At 42.4% G+C, this 17,502-nt stretch overlaps 1 protein-coding gene across 3 annotated transcripts in view; it reads right to left on the bottom strand.

The window, feature by feature from the left end:
* SV2B (synaptic vesicle glycoprotein 2B) overlaps positions 1-17,502 on the bottom strand; it is a 506,854-nt gene that overhangs the window by 18,993 nt on the left and 470,359 nt on the right. For all 3 annotated transcript variants that reach the window (XR_011201358.1, XM_069222743.1, XM_069222744.1), the window contains 2 exons: positions 11,540-11,673; positions 7,685-7,885 (listed from right to left, as the gene is read on the bottom strand). Coding sequence is in view for 2 of the 3 variants with exons in the window: in XM_069222743.1 (XP_069078844.1) it covers positions 7,685-7,885; positions 11,540-11,673 (335 nt within the window). In the remaining variant the exon portion in view is untranslated. The remainder of the gene's footprint in view (positions 1-7,684; positions 7,886-11,539; positions 11,674-17,502) is intronic.

Raw genomic sequence — 17,502 nt, 5'->3', positions numbered from 1 at the left:
GAGGTTCTGGTTAGCAGAGCCTCAGTGAGACAGTTAGGCACTACACAGGGAACACATACATATAGGCCACAACCTTATGAGCACTGGGGTCCTGACTAGCAGGGTCCCAGTGACACATAACAAACATACTGAAAACATAGGGTCTTCACTATGAGCACTGGGCCCTGGCTAGCAGGATCCCAGTGAGACAGTGAAAACACCCTGACATACACTCACAAACAGGCCAAAGGAGGGGGTAACAAGGCTAGAAAGAGGCTACTTTCTCACAAGCAGATAGGGCACTAATAACTTTAAAAAGCTCTCTGGAGGAGTGCGAGGCCACTTTTATTCTTGAGGTAAGATATTCTGATTTAGCTTTGAAGCTAGCTTCCTTGTAATTTTTAAGAGCGCTTTTTAAAATGTCTTTCTCCCTTATAGTGGGGCTGAGTCTCTAGCGACGCTCCTGTTGCCAATATTTCTTCTGAAGGAGTTTTAGGTCGTAGGAGAACCAAGGTTGGATCGGCTTTTTAGCAACACGTGGAGCCCAAACCTTGGGGGGGCTAAGTGGTTCACAGCCATTGCAATCCCCTGATTGAAACATTCAAACGGGGACAGAGGGAGCGATGTTAGTCTCGTAGCCGTGTTCCAACGCTAGTCTCAGTTGTTCCCCTTTAATATTTTTCCATTGCCTTATTATTTTACTGTGGGATTTAGGTGCAGCGGGGAGTTGCCTTTTTATAAATTTAAAAATCAAAAGAGAATGATCTGTCCAGCTTAAGGGAAGAATCAGGTCTCGGCCAGGTTTCAGTAATAAACAAATGATCAATATTGTGATGGTAGATTAGTTCCCTGGTTTCAAATTTGTGTTTGGGGAGCGATCGGCCATTTATGAGAGCGTGATTTAACTGTCTCCTGCTTGCCTCGTGCTCACAACTGTGGGTGTTTCCCGGCTTAGCTCTCCTATCATACTGAACTCTGTTCTCCTCAAGGGTAAGAGGCACTGGCATTTCCCAATTATATTGCCTGCATTTCCAAATAGCTAATTTACCAGGGGTCATGTTGTGAGGGCAAGGATTCCCAGCAAAGCTACAAAGGTCTGCAGGAGTGAGGGCGTTCAAGAGGGGAAAGTGTATATTGTCCTCAGCCCTCGGCCCCGTTTGGGCGTGGACGGGCGCAGGTGGGCGCGCCTTTGGCACGCCAGCGGCAAGGCAGCGTTAATGTAGGCATTTATAATGTCTGGACCGCTAACCAGGTGGATGCGGTCCCGAAAGAAAAAAAAGAAAACAGAAGTGGGGCTCTGAAAGGCCCTAAACTTCGGTGAAAAAAAAAGATTGTGAGAGAGGAAACCCCAGTAAACAAACTTCCCTGCACCCAATAGGTAAGCTCCCAAACAGCGATTAAAAGCGCCTAATTCAATATAATTACAATGTTTTTTTGCGCATCAGAAACACATTCAGCATAAAAAAGTAAAACAAGATCATGAAATATTAAAAGAGGATAGCGGTAGCACGCGCTCACCTTTGTCTCTTTGAGGAAAATGATCCTCAGAGTGTCCATAAGCCCAGCTACAAAAGAATATGGGAGATCTGCTAGAGACTTCAAGTTGCAGATTCCTTGCCTAAGAATTTCCCCCAGGTGTCAGACTGGTTATGGAGATTTTTCTTTGAGCAGTACCCTTGTGTGACGTCAGGTTGTGTCGGTCGACTCCATGTGTGCCGTGTGCGCCATGATGACATCACAGTCGTATATAGGTGCCACCCCGGTGTGCTGATGTCAGATCTTTTCTTTTGCCCCAGCCTACGGGCAGATCTGGAGGGAGCTACCCTCAGTCATTTTTTTACTGATTTTGACCGTTTTGTCAAGTTTGTTGACACTTTTTGGTGAGTTGAGGATGTCATGTAAGATGAGTTTCAAGCTGTGTCACTCCTGTCACCGCATGATGTTGGTGACAGATCTGCACCTTGCGTGTTTGTGATGCCTGGAGTTGGACCATGACCCTAAGTCGTGCTCTGAGTGCCTGGCCATTAATCTGAAAGCTTTGAGGGAGTGGTCCCTAAAGCTCATGGAGGCCTGGCATTTGATTCTGTGTCGCTCCCGGTCTCGATTGAGAGGTAAGTCACGAGACCGCTTGCAGAGCCACCACCACTCTTCTTTGTCCCACTCAATGTCCTCTGGATATTCACAAGAAGAAGAAGTTGAAGAAGAACAAACGATCTTTGACTTTGCCCCATCGCTCTGACAATGCAACATGGGAAGAGCATTGACACTCTAGACCTCCGTCTTTGGAGCCTGTTTCTGTGTCTACTCCACACCTCCCTGATTTTCTGGGAGCTGGAGCCATCCCTGCCTTGCCTAAATCTTGGGCAGACTGACTCCCATGTGATGCCTTTGGGCCCACTGGGGTCAGAAGAGGCCCTCTCGGGTTCCACGCCTTTGGCCTTGGCTCCGGAGGACCTCTTGAGATCTGTTGTCAGATCCGTGCTGATGACCATCATGCAAATGCAACCTTCACTGGCAAAGATGTCAACATTTCCTGCGTTGCTCAGGCTAACGATCAACGTCTAAACCATACTTATATTCAACTCCGACCCAGAGGTGGACCGATGTAGCTTAACACCGGTTCCGTCTTTGACTTGGCCTACATTCCCCAGGTTGGATCCTGACCCTTATTCTTATGGGTACTGGTAAGGTGAAAGTGAGGAGGGGTTGCTGGACCCTCTAGATGTCCAGCTGGAAGACACTAAAATGGACTGGGCAAAAGAACTGGGTGCAGCTAGTGATCTGGATACCTCTCCAGTGGCATGCTTTCTTCCCCTACAGTGGCTATAGAGAAGGGAGAGTCATATTCTATGGTGGTGAGAGGGGCGGCTCAGGTCTTTGGCCTTGAGCTACCGTCTGTGGCAGTTAGGACTATCCTCCTGACTGAAATGCTTCAGCTAGGGGCTTCCACCTCAGAGCCCCTTTTACCTTTTAATGAAGCCCTCACTGATGTCCTACTGGGTACCTCCTCCAGACACAGCACAGGGGCTCCTATGAACAGGACGTTCGCTCGCTGCCTGTGCCAAATGACCTTAAATTCCTAATCCAGCAACCAATGCCTGAGAGTCTTGTCATCCAGGCTTGTTCTTCATCAGGAGCATTCCCATCTGCACCCCTGGATAGGTAAGCAAAGAGGCTGGATCAGCTTGGGTAGAAATGTTCTCCTCCTCGAGTCTGGCATTGCGGTCTGTGAACCCCGGATGCCTTTTTGGCTGCTAATCCATACCCTATGGAATACGATCACACAGGTGCTGTCGCAGGTCCCAGAAGATACCTGTGCCATTCTCTCCTAAGCCGTTTCTGACAGGAGGGATGCAGCCAAGTTCACCATACATTGTGACACAACCGACTCACTAGGCAGATCGGTTGCATCAACGGTGGCCTTACAGCGACACGACTGGTTGAAGAAATCTGGATTTTCAGCGAATGCCCAACAATCACTCATGGGCATGCCCTTCGATGGCACCCCTCTCTTCGGAGACAAAGCAGACTCAACGCTCGATCGCTTTAAGGAGTACCAGGCTATGGTTTGGTCCCTTGGCCTCGAAGCTGCGCCTCGCCCCCCACACTTCACTTTTTGCCCCTTGCATGGCTACAGAAGAGGCACCCAACTGCGTCCATTCCTCTCCAGCCACCAAGCCATGCATGCTGCACAGCCTCTGTGTGGCCGTGGAAGTGGGATCCCACATGCTCATTGATCAGGGAGCCAGCGGTCTGCCCAGTCCTCCACTGCCCCAGCTGCAGCCTCCAAACCTTCTTCGTTCATCTCACCATCCTGGACCAGTTGGAGGCAGGATCCACCATCACCTGCCCCACTGGGAATCCATCACGATGGACAGGTGGGTTTTGCCAAAAGTCCAAAGGGGCTTCTCCCTCCCCTTTAAGATTATCCCTCCAGCCATGCTACCATCGCATGATCACCTACCGGAGGATTGCTTGGCACTTCTACCTGAGGAAGCTGCAGCTCTCTTGGCCAAGAGAGCCATAGAGAGGGTCCCTGTGCTAGAAGTAGCACGTGGTTGTTATTCCCACTACTTCCTGGTGCCCAAAAAGAAAAAGGGTATTCACCCTATCCTAGACCTCCAGGCCCTCAGCAAGAAGAAGTTCAAAATGTTCACTCTAGCTTAGGTCCTATCTACCTTGGACCCTGGAGACTGGATGGTAGCAATGGACTTCCAGGATGCCTACTTCCACATTCCCATCCTCCCTGCCCATTGACATTACTTGCGGTTCCTGGTAGGTCACCAGCACTTTCAGTTGACATGCTCCCCTTCAGCCCTACCAGTGCCCCTCGGGTGTTCACAAAAGTGATGGCGGTAGTCACAGATTATCTGCACAGGCTAGGGGTTTTAGTCTTCCCCTACCTCGGTGACTGACTGTTGAAGGCGAGCTAAGGTTTACTATAAACATGGCAATGTCACACCAGTCTCCCTCTCAGATGCTCCCTTTCATCGACAATGTTCTGGACAGATTCAGGCCTGTCCTCCTAAAAAGTGTGTCCAGGATATTCAGGCTATGATACTGATGTTTTGGCCTCTATCCTGGGTTTTGGTAAGAATGACTCTGAGGCTGCTGGGCCTCATGGCTTCCTGCATCCTGCTGCTGACACATGCCAGATAGGAAATGCAGGCTCTGCAGTGGGACCTGGAGTTCCAGTGGGTGCAACATCTGGTGAACCTCTCCGGCATGGTCCAGATCTCGGAGAGAACTGCACAAGATCTGCAGTGGTGGCTTTCAAATCGAGATTGGCCTCCATGGAGAATTCAAAGCAGTGTCTTGTACTTCGCATCATTCATGTTTGAGCTACCAAAAAGACATATAATTAGCGTCTCCGCGCCTTTCTGCCCTTTAAGGAGGATCCTTAACATTTTGTGAATGAGTTAGGCTCCAAGTTCCCTCTCTTTCAAGTTGGTGCAGAACCTGAATTTTAGGTTGATTTTTGGTGTCAATTTTTGTTCTTCAATTTGTATATTGTCATATGTTTTTGATATAAGTAATGTGTGTACAGTGCCAAAAACTGTTTTTTAAGAAGTAATTGCTCACTTTTGTATTTGCTCTTCTGTGTGCGATAAATGTTATTCAATTACAATGGTTCTGGATAAATGCCATGTATTAATTCTAGGGCGAGGTAATTGGTTTTGCTTTCTCATTGTAAATAATATTTTTTTCCTAGTTAATTACAGTCTTGGCTCTTGTTTCTTTGGTGCACTTTCTAAATGTGGCACTTCTAAAATAGTAATATAAAATCCAACATCACCAATAAGCAGGATTTTCTATTACCATTGTGGCCTCATAAATATGACCTGGTTACCCCTTTTGGATTAGAATCTACCACTGAACCATTTAATGAGGGTAGACCTGCTGCTATGCTATGAAAGGAGCAGGCCTCACAGTAGTGAAAAATGAATTTAGGAGTTTTCCACTACCAGGACATATAAAACACACATGTACATGTCCTGCCTTTTACCTACATAGCGCCCTGTCCTATGGGTTACCTAGGGCTTACCTTAGGGGTGACATATGTAGAAAGGGGGAGTTAAAGGCTTGGCAAGTACTTTTAAATGACAAGTCGGAGTGGCAGTGAAACTGCACACTCAGGCCTTACAGGCCCTGAGCACATGTAGTGCAGTTCTCTAGGGACTTACAAGTAAATCAAATTTGCCAATTGGGAATGAGGCAATGTTGCCATGTTTAAGGGCGAGACCATATGCACTTTAGCAGTGGTAAAGTGCACAGAGTTCTAAAACCAGTAAAACCATGTCAGAACAGTGGAGGGAGGCAGGCAAGAAGTTAGGGGTTGACCACCCTAAGGCTGTCAGGTATAACAGCGATCAACTCTTTGTAGGTTATGTGGCCGCAAAGAAAAGACGGGCAATGCAGAAGCAGACAATCTCTGGATGGGTTGTCCTCTGCATCAAGATGTGTTACGTTTTGGCAAAGAAGCAACCCTTTGAGGGATTGCATGGTCATTCCACCCGAGCAACTGCTGCAACCAGAGCTTTGGCATGCAGTGTTTGGGCCCTAGTCATCTACCAGGCAGCAACGTGGGCGTCTCTGCACACGGTCACAAAGCATTACTGCTTGGACAGTCAGGTCTACAGAGATAGCTACTAGTCTGATCTTGGTTCGCAGCCCACCGCCAAGGATGGTATTGCTTGAGTATCTATTCTGAGGTAAGAAATCCATAAGTAGAAGTCTCTATCAGATGAACAAGTTACTTACCTTCTGTAACAAATTATCTGGTAGAGACATATTCTAGTTGCAGATTCCTTACCGACCCACCCACCCATACTCCCTGCTTTGCAAACCTCTGTTCTAGAGACAGGGGCTCCCTTTTCGTGGCCCTGTTGCTGGCGCACTAATATTAGCGTACTTCATGGCGCCAGGTTGGCGCCTATATACAACCATGACCAAAACACTATGCCAATGATGCCCATGGAGTCGATCGATGCCACCTGATTGGCACGCATGGGTACTGCTCAAAGAAAAATATCTAGATCCAGTCTGACGCCTGGGGAAATACTAAGGTAAGGAATCTGTAACTAGAATATTTCTTAATCAGATCATTTGTTACTGAAGGTAAGTAACTTATTTCTTTTTTAATTGCACTAAAATGTAAAGCTGCAACATAATAATGCCATTGCTATGAAGTCTACTTGAAACACAAGGTATAAATGTGTGCATTCTTATAAAAATGCTGGTTGATGTATTTTTGAATTATGGTCTGTAGCGTTGCAAAGTTCACATGTCCTTCATATGTTTAGATTTTCTTACTTCACATTGTTGATCATGATCTTCTGAACTATGATTTCTTCTAAATATGAATTGCCAATGTAAGCTATATATAGCTCTCCAAGTAAATTTTAATTGATATAAATCAAGGTATTGCTATCAGGGTGACTTCAGGATAATTGAAACAACAAACCTTTAATGGGTATTCACAAGAATGAGTTTTGTGTACTACATTTATTTTAGTATCATAGTCAAAACTGTTAGTGCAAATTAAAAAGGAAAGCCATTATATCCAACACATTGTTGGATTCCTAATTCAGTTTTATGTAACTAAAGAATGGAACTTACAGTTTCACAAGTATTTTTTCTTCAATACAATATGTTGATACCAATTGAAAAAGATAAATGTTCTCAGGTTTCTTCAGTGCATTTGTATTTCAATAACAATTTGTGCGCCAGCACAGAGGGAGAGGACAGAAATGTGCTGTATCTTGTAAATACAGTGCATTTCTGCTCCTTCCCGGTGGCGCAGGGCAGTGCAGCAAGTATTTGCTGCGTCACCCTGCACCACGGGCCTCATAAATAAGTCCCTATGTCCCAAGGAATCGATGATTCCAGCAACTAAAGTGCATTATGGGCATTATTAGGGGAAGGAAGAAAATATTAAAACCAAGTGCCTCTGAACATCTGGCTGAGAAGCACCTACTGTCATGTGATTAATTTTTAACAGGCCTTGAGTCAATTCTCCTGCATCAATTGTCTACTGCACAAAGCATATTATGGGCCAGAATACCATCCATGTCTGTCTACAGCTTGCCTTCAAATACTTGCTACTTCATCATATATCGACCTAAGTTTGCCTGTGTGATAACACGAAGGAATATCTCTTTAAGAATAAAAAACAGGCTTTATATGCATAAAATAGCTAACTCACCAATCATCTTTATTCGCCCAATTTTGTCCATTAAAAGTGCTGAGACAATGTTTCCAGGCAGGACCGACAAGCTTCCTAAAAAGCTGACCAGGTAAATCAGAAAATCGTTGTCTTCTTCAAAGTCAAGATGGCAGCCCTCTTTCTGATCCAAAAAGGTGCTGTTAATAAACTTGCAGTCAATGAATTTGTGTATATAAAGATCTAAACAAAAAGAAAAAATTACAGTAAGTTAGTCAAGAAATAAACACCTAATAGAAATTAATAGGACTTGAGAGGCCGTAGGATACGTTTGGTAACAACCACCATTCATGGAAAACAGAAATTGACTTCTATATCCATGTATACACCACTGGTATCTTCTCCCTCAGCTAGACCAACAGCTTTATTCATGAAGCCTCATAAATACCCTGTCAGCTCTTTACTCTATCTTATGGATCATTCCTTTGTAGTTGATTAATTTATGGGTTGAGATACATTGGATTTTAGGACTCTTTCTTCTTGCAGCTTTTTTTGCTGCACTTTCGTTGCACCTGAGCGTCCTCCCTGCTCGACTCAGCATCCTCTTAGAGGGGCTAAGCTCCTTTATGTTTGCTTTTTGTATGGCCATTGTATCCACTGTGGATGGCTATCCCGTGTGTAGATGTGGTAGAGTTGTCACATATCTCCTATCATGTGTATTTTGTATTGTTAATCTTATCAACTCAGACATTAAGGCCCATATTTATTCTGTTTTTGCGCTGCATTTGCATAATTTTTTGATACTAAAGAGGCACAAACTTACAAAATGCAATTATATTTTGTAAGTTTGTGCCAGTTTTGCGTAAAAAAATGATGCAATTGCGGTGCAAAAATAGTATAAATGTGGGCTTTAGTTTGGGAAAAACTAGATTTACCTTTTTGGTTTCAAGAACTAACACTAATTGTTCTGATTTCTCCAAGAGATTTGGAATCTCTGTTTTTCAATTTTCAATCATAAGCATCACTTTCTTTGGTGCAACCCTATTTGTTATATTATCCTTTGCACTTCCTTTCTCCACTTTTTCTCTGTTTCAACTTTAACCTTTTACTCTCCCCATCATAATCTCCAAACTTTATACTTTGTTTAATCATCAATCATTTGTGCTTACCCATGCCCCGGTTTTGTTACATATTAAATTATTAAACCACTCATTACACAAACCTTTCTAATGAGAAACAAGCAACTTTTGTCTTTCCTTTCACGAACCATAATTCACAAAGCTAGGGCTTTTAAGACTGGACATTTGAGGCAATAGAATTACTCTTATTTTATGAAGGAATACATTTCTAACTTGTATTGGATGCACGCGCCATCCCAGAAATAACCAAATAAATCTAGGACTTTCACTGATTTAATGGAATTCACCAAGGTGTAGTTGTATCCAGGAATATTTCCCTTCAGTAGGAAAATTATGTGTATATACACTTGATGTAATGTTCATTTGCACATTTAACATTTATTATTAAAATAAAATGTTTTATCCATAGAAAAGGCAGCAAAGCACATAAACACAGCACTGATGCTAAATTTTCAGTGGTAAATTCTCCAACATTTTTCAAACATTCTGGAGCACTTTGCAAATTCTTAAATGTCCTTTGCAAGGGTAGAATTCTTCAAGCGCTGTGAATCAGGGTAGGGAATCCAGATTTGCAAATGGCTTTTTTCATGAACTTAAGTTCAAAATAAACGTGCAAAATCATTTATGAATTGGAGTATGAATTTGTTGGATTTACTTGCAAATATCAGTGTCTGGATTCCTGACTCACTGCCATGCAAGAAAAATCTAATAAGGTGGAAAATTAAATGGCCTCGGTTTCTTTATGTCTTCCATTGGATTATACAATTGTCTTTCTTGTCCCAAGCCACTAGCAATGAAATTGCAAATCACTAGAACATGCTAGAATGTTTGTTGGCCTGTAGTTTCTGTGTTATGAAGATTCCACTATGTCACATGTGAAGAACACTATATTTTAGAAATATTTTAAAAAGGATAAATGACATTGGCTCATATAAATGTCTCTTTACGCATAAAAACCATAAGAGTAAACTATATTTGTCTACAACTTAAATAATCTAAGTAAAACAGTTTCTACAAATCCATTATAACTGTGTTTTTTCTTTGTTAACATCCAAATCAGGCTATATGTCTGATGCTCACGTTGTGCATCTTCTGGAAGTCTTGTCTCTAGGCCACGTTGGCTGATATATTGTATCCACTATTTATTTTGTCATTTTGATTTACTGAGGGCTGTCCCTTAGAGGGAAGAGCCATATTACTTTAGTTATCAGCCCTATGTGTTGTGAAGGTGAAAAGACTGATTTTGAAGCTCTGTTTGAAGCTCTCTGTAGCTGTTTCAGACTCTGAACTCAGCAACACTAAGGTCCTCATTACATAATTATCATAATAGAGTGAGGTATCTACCACATGTAGTATTTACCATGTGTTTTATTCTATTCTGAGTTTACAACTGGAAAATGAGGCATAACATGTAGAATCTAGAAACACATGGAATTCAACGTTATGCCTTTTTTCTGGGCCCTCTTGCCAATAACGTTTGGTAGGTTTGAACAGCTGAAATTAATCAGGGGAAAACTGTGAGAATATGATAATTATCACACAATTCATCATTCTGATCCCTGTGCACCTGGAATTTGCTTTTAGCTCATAATGAGGGCCTAAGTGTTGTCATGCCAATTTCCACAGCACCTGTAGTATGAGGTATTATACTGATTGTACAAATATTTAGTTCCATAATGTTAATATTGCCTTTCTCATAAAAAAGGGAAGCAAAACATTACTCTACCTCAAGCAGTATATATTGTTTGTTTGTGTGTTATGAGCCAGATGTGCAGAGGAGCATCCAAAATGTTGTCAGCTGTGTAGGCTTCAGCATAATTTAATTGTTTAGTCAGGTATGTCCTTTACCAACCAACTGATGATTCTTCTAATATCTCACTATCCTGATTTGCTGTCATATTTTAAGGCAACTATCTTACGTCACAACCTTGCAAAAGTTGAAGACAGCACTTATGAATCTAATGGATTACTCCATATAATGTACCACACTTAAAAGAATTCTATGAAAATATAATCCTATGGTGTTGTGTGAAAACCATCATCATAATTTTAACTTTACAGAAATAAAAGGAATTCCTGTATTAAAGTCCAAATATAAAAGCTGATGGGCAGCTGCACAAGTGGATAGCCAAGAATGTCACTTCTTCATCAGACTACCCAGCCATTCCACCTGCTTGGGGAGAATGTTATTTCATGAAAATATTTGGCAGTGCTGAGCTTTCAAAATGTCATTGTGTGATACCGTATTCACTCACTACAAGGAACGTTTCTTCAGAAAATGGCTTAGCCATAATACAACTTTGTTTAGCTTGACCAGCTGTTGTAGGCTTCCATAAACATTTTAACTAAATAGATGTCTTGGACAGACTGTATTCTAAGGCTTTAACCGTAACCCCTTTTGTCAGGATGGGGTCTTAGGATTCAGCTGCAGACATTGTTCTAATATTACCAATAATGGTGTCTGGTAGTATTTAGTTAGAAATTACTATTTTGTTTATCTTTTAATTTATGCATATTTTGAGCACAGGTAAACTAACCTACTGTGAGACAAGGATTCTGTTTGTGAACAATCTGTGTAAAATATGGGAATTGGGGGCAGCACATTACACATGTGGTTTGTCACCTCACTACCAGGCTCTTGAGTTCCTCATAGATGATATTAAAAATTGATTTCTCCCTTCTGTCCATTCTAAATGCATGAGTTGATTCGATGTAAACATGCACAAAAAGATTGAATGCCTTACTCAATCATATTTACCTGTGTTGTAGAAAATTGTGTGACTAATGGTGCAGTTTTTGAAGAAAGTATCACTGCCTATCACATCCTCAAAATAACAATCTTCGAAGCGTGAGTTTTCAAACGTGACATGTTTAAATCTCATTTTGTAGAACCTATGGAAAAAATCTACAGTCAATAAAACAGCAAATGTAATTATTTTGCATCTTCATTGCATAGTCATGTCCTTTAAATTTTTACATGGACTCAAGAATCTACTTTCTTTTAAACTTTATGCTTTAAAGAGGCAGACCAACATACTTGCCCACAAAGAAACATAGCACTGCTCAAATGGGCTTCGATACTAACAAATGGTGTGGAATTTACCCACTCTAAATGTAAGGTACCATGAGTACTCCTGAAACAAGCATAGTTGTTCTCTAGCATCTTTGAGTACTGAAATGTATTGTTCAATGAAGTTCTATTGCAGCCATGTGCACTGGTGAACACTCATATTTTCGAATGACCTCTAATAAAACTCCAATGCTAATATTAGCATGTGTATGTTGTAATTTCACTCTTGAAGAAGTTTTCAGGTGCCAGACGTCACTTGCTTTTCTGTACAGGGTATATGTATTTCTTACCACTGGGTTGGATCCATTTTCACCAAGATCAAGATCTGAATCTACACCTTCGTGCTTGCAAAGATCATCCAGCATGTGCATTTGACACGGTCATCTAAGAAACAACCAGCATCTCTTACACCTGAGTAGCCTACTGTATTGATGTGTTCTAGATCATTTAATGATAAAGGAATTTTCTGATAGTACATTGGTCTCAAGTATCTTCTCAAAGAGCAATGCTAGATTGTTCTGTGGGAAAAATTCATAAACACATAAAAAATATAGCTTTGGTTGAGAAATAGTCACATCTTTGCAGTTTGAAAATGAAGCAGGGGTGTCAGTTTGATGTAGAAGTGGCAGAATAATTGTTATTACTTTTTTACAATAAAGTTTGCAATTTAATATGTTTTTTAATTAAATTAATAATATATAATGTAGTTGTGGGTTATTGGATTTGTAGGGGAATAGGATGGAAATTAAATTCATTAATGAGCAATTTAATTGTTAATGTTCTATTCTTCATTAAATATGTCTATGTTTAATTATTATTTAAATTGTTTAATTCTCAATTGATATTTTATGGATTCCAATTAATTTGCTATTTTAATGTAAATTCAAATTTCTAAATGTTGGTTAATTATTTTTGTTTTAGTAGAGGGTTGTTGCTTTTTCATGTGAAATAGGGTGAGAAGGTTTTTAAATTACAAATAATTTTATATTAATGCTAATTTGTTAATTATGTAATTATTCATTTATTTAAATTGCTTTATTTTTTTATTAAATACCATTTTTCTGTCAGTGTTTGAAAGCATAGGATTAGCACAATGCTATCCATGTTGTGCTAGAAAAGCAACAGAGGTTTGTTTGCAAAAATGGCAGAAGGCTTTAACGCTTTTCTAGCTCAGCCTGGATAGCACTGTGATTATCCTAAGCTTGAAAACTCTGCTAGAAAAACAGATATTTCAGGTGGGCAGATTTAGAGTGTCACTGATGTTGTAGATTGCTCCAACAGAACACCTCTCTACCTAAACTTGGGAACTACCTAGAGTTCCCATATATATATTTTGTAGTACAAAAAATGGTAATAACGTTTCACGCCAGGCACACTCTCATTCTATGCATACCAGCCACAGCCTATATCTCTGACATGAGTTCAGTAGACTTTATGATATGAAGCTCTCACCCATATCAGCTTTCTAATACCCATCTTGATTCATCGTATTATCAATTTCTTTGGCATACATAAAATTTCTTCTGAATCTATAATCCCTCTAATCTCGTACAAGTGTAACTCTCTTCTTTTCTTGAATTTCTGATTGATATAGCTCCATAACCCCATCTAGACTTTCATAATTCTAGGCTGTATTCTCTGGACAGATTAAATCCACTACTTGCTTTTTGATAATATGGTGACTATAGATAGGTACCTGAAAGCTGACATGCGTGACAACTTCACATCAGAAAGTCTATTGAGCTCATGTTGAAGCTACAGGTAGTCAGACATAGAAATGGGGGGACCTAGTATAATGACCAGATCTTCTACTTTTTTTAGTAAACCAAAAAGAATCAAAATGTTGTAGATGTAAGGTCCAACACAGGACATAATGAGGACTATTGTGGGGAGAAGAGTAGGTGAGGAACAAGAACCTTCCCCAGCTTCTCAAGACTATGCCATCTACAGATATCTCCCTATCCATCTCCCTACCATACAAAATGTTGCCTTACACATCGCAATACATCCATGCTAGATTCTCCTTCCCAGAATGACTCACAATATCCCTAACTCAATCACTCCTCTCCCCTCACCAACAGTCCAAACTATAAGGATAGCCACATCCACTAACTAAAGGAAAACCTCAGTACCTCACCCCATCGCCTAGGAGGCACCTACTATATCCTTGACCACCTCCCCAATCACCAAGATGCCTCTCCTAAATCATGTCCCCTCCACTGATCCTCTTCACCTCTCTACACCCTACAGCTATAATCTGAGTCTCACTCTCTTGATCCTCATCTCTCCCTCTCTACTTTTTCCTGTTCTCCTAATCATAGAAAACAAACAAGACAACATAATCAAGGAGCTAGACTCTGTCTCAACTAACTTCTCCAACACCCACACAACCCACAAATTCATCAAACTTTTGGAGATTAACCCTGAACTTAAATGCACCTTGAACCCCTGAAGATGCCTCTGGCTTATTGTCCTGCTATGCAACAGACGGCTCGGATCTACAAGTGGCAACAGATTATCACAATTAGAAATGGAAGATCTTCTTACAGCCTTAAACCTCTCCACCACAAATCTACCTCTCCAAAATATGCACAAGATGCCATGGAACCAAACAGTCTAAGACAGTGTAGATATGATAGAAAGCCCATAAACAACTGCAACATCAATGTCTCAGTTACCTCCAAATCAATAAGCAGGAACTCCAAATCTAGCCTCAGATGCATTTTTGGTCCTGGCATCTTTGCAGGGTAACCTCCAAACATTTTGCATTTTACCTCCCACTTTTTTCTGAATTGGTTTTTGCTGGCCTTAGGACTCTGTGCACTTTACTACTGCTAACCAGTGCTAAAGTGCTTGTGGCTCTCCTTACAACATGGCCAGATTTGCTTATACCCAATTGCCATATTTAATTTGCACTTATGGCCCTTGGAGGGTGGTATACCATATACCCAGGGCCTGTCAGTTAAATGCTGCCAGTGGACCTGCAGTACCTATTGTGTCACCCTCTTAAGTAGCCCTGCAAAACTTGGCCCAGCCTGCCATTGCAGTTGATTGCAGTGTCACACTGCCATGTTGGCTTGGCATCTAAACCACTGTGCCAAGCCTTAACCTCCCTTTTTTAATACATATTAGATCCCAGGTAGCCCATGGGGCCGGGTGCTGTGTAATTAAAAGGTTGGACATCTACTTTTAATTTGTACATGTCCTAGTAGTGAAAAATTCTCAAATTCATTTTTCACAATTGTGATACTGAGATAACATTGGGATTTGTTATTACATGTAATAAGCTGTAATTTCTAATTAGGAGAAGGTAGATGTGTTATGTTTGGTACAAATGAAATTTTAATAAGAAAACCTCTTAAAGTTGGCATTTTCCTGCCTTTAGCTTTTTTGTGCCTGCAGCTTGTCTTGGGTCAAATTAGTAGTTGTAGCTGACAGTTAGGCTTTGTGAACTCCTCCAAGACAGGCACACAAAAGAGGGATTAGGTGTGCCTCAATAGGGTATCTGCTAGCAGGCTAGGAGAGGCAGAGCTGAGCACAGCTCCACTTGCACCTCAAGAGCCTGTGCTCTGCCTTTACAGAAAGGACCTAACAACCCTATATTTTCACTTCAGCCAGCTTGGAGCCAGGGCAGCGGAGTCAGGGAATTCCATGCACTTAAAAGAACCTTTCCAGCAGACCCACTCTTCAGTTCACTACTGGACAAGCTGAAGGACTGCCTTCTGCTGTGACCTGCTGTGCACTCTGCCAGAATGCTTCTGCTTTAATTTCTCATAGATTGCACTGCTGCTGAGCCCACCTTTTACACCTGCACCCAGAACTACCAGAAATGACTCTAGTGCTAGTTTACTGGCCTCCTGTTCAGAGCCACAGAGACATAACAGGCTCCCACCATCTTGTACCTTCACCTGGCCCCAGCCTGGGTGGGTTCTGAACCCCCACAAGATGTTCCATCAGACCTGGGCCCTTGGCTGGTGCTTAAAGTATCCAGATGGCCATTTTCCAAAACTACGGACTTTGAAAATGTGGCTAAAAAGCGCTCTGAGAACCAGCAAGGAAACTGGGTCCAACCTGCCTGCTTCTCCGCCAGAGGTGCATCGCTGGTTGGACTTACTTCACAGCTTCTCCTGCTACCTTTTTCCCAACAGCAGAAAATCCGTTTCAGCTGCTCTTCGTCAAAGAGGTATCTGACTTCATGAAACTGTCTCCAGCTACAGGCTTCTGCTTTGTCCCACAAGAGTTTTTTCTTACTTTCATTTTGGTGACTAAGAGGGTCATTCTGACCGCCAAATGGCCGCTCCGCGGTCAGAAGACCGCGGATGCCATTCTGGCTTTCACGCTGGGCCGGCGGGCGACCGCCAAAAGAGCGCCCGCCAGCCCAGCGGGAAAGGCCCTGCAACAAGGAAGCCGGCGCCGAATGGAGCCGGCGGAGTTGCAGGGGTGCGACGGGTGCAGTTGCACCCATCGCAAATTTCAATGTCTGCTAAGCAGACAGTGAAAATCTTTATGGGGCCCTGTTAGGGGGCCCCTGCACTGCCCATGCCAGTGGCATGGGCAGTGCAGGGGGCCCCAGGGGCCCCACGACACCCGTTCCCGCCATCCTGTTTCTGGCGGTGAAAAGCCGCCAGAAACAGGCTGGAGGGAAGGGGGTCGGAATCTCCATGGCGGCGCTGCAAGCAGCGCCGCCATGGAGGATTCCCTGGGCCAGGGGAAATCCGGCGGGAAACCGCCAGATCCCCTTTTCTGACCGCGGCTTTACCGCTGCGGTCAGAATGGCCCTGGAAGCACCGCCAGCCTGTTGGCGGTGCTTCCGTGTCCCTCCACCCTGGCGGTCCATGACCGCCAGGGTTGCAATGAGGGCCTAAGCCCTTTACCACAGCTTTGACCCAAGGACATCCGATAACAGAGTTCCCTCCTCGGACACGTCATGCAGCCTTGCCCCACTGAACTTTACCTTCTCAGACATTTTTCTTCAGAAATATTTCTAATCTGAAGGTAAGCACTGCCCGGGTCCAATCCACTTCTTGTATCCGAACTGTGCTCCATCGCAGTTGGCCTTAGCGTTCAACTTTGACCCTATCGCATGCAACTAGATGTTGGCTCTTTGATGTTTTAGGATCTATTTTGAACCTTAAACTCTCAAAATTCATAACTCCGGTTCTACTGATTGGATTTTGTCATCAAATTATTATTTGGTGTCAAATTATTAAAATGTACTCTATTTTTGTACATTTGTTTGTGATTTTTCTTGTTTTGTGTTTTTGCATCATTACTGTTTGTGTGATGCATACATACTTTACACATTGCCTCTAAATTAAGCCCGACTGCTTTTGGTGCCAAGATACCCGGGGGTCAGCACAGGTTAATTTAGTGACTTTTTGTGGTTCACCCTGCAAGGGATTGTGGCTGTTGCTTGACCAGGGCTCAAACCCCAGTCAACCACCAACCCAATTCATCACATGCAATCTCCACATCTCTAGACCAGTGGTGAAAAACAACTTAAAAATAGATGAAATGATCATATGTCTCAAAATTAACATCACATTCCTCAATAAAACCTGGCAGAATAGCCTCTTTTCATCTCTGATAGACCTTCTGGTCCCTCCTAACTTTCCTTTAAAATGCCTTGACAGGGGGCATAATTGAGGTGG

The sequence above is a fragment of the Pleurodeles waltl genome, chromosome 3_1, assembly GCF_031143425.1.
Source record: "Pleurodeles waltl isolate 20211129_DDA chromosome 3_1, aPleWal1.hap1.20221129, whole genome shotgun sequence".
Classification (NCBI taxonomy): Eukaryota; Metazoa; Chordata; class Amphibia; order Caudata; family Salamandridae; genus Pleurodeles; species Pleurodeles waltl.
The sequence above is the reverse complement of the archived record's forward strand: the minus strand, read 5'-3'. Positions and strand labels throughout refer to the sequence as shown.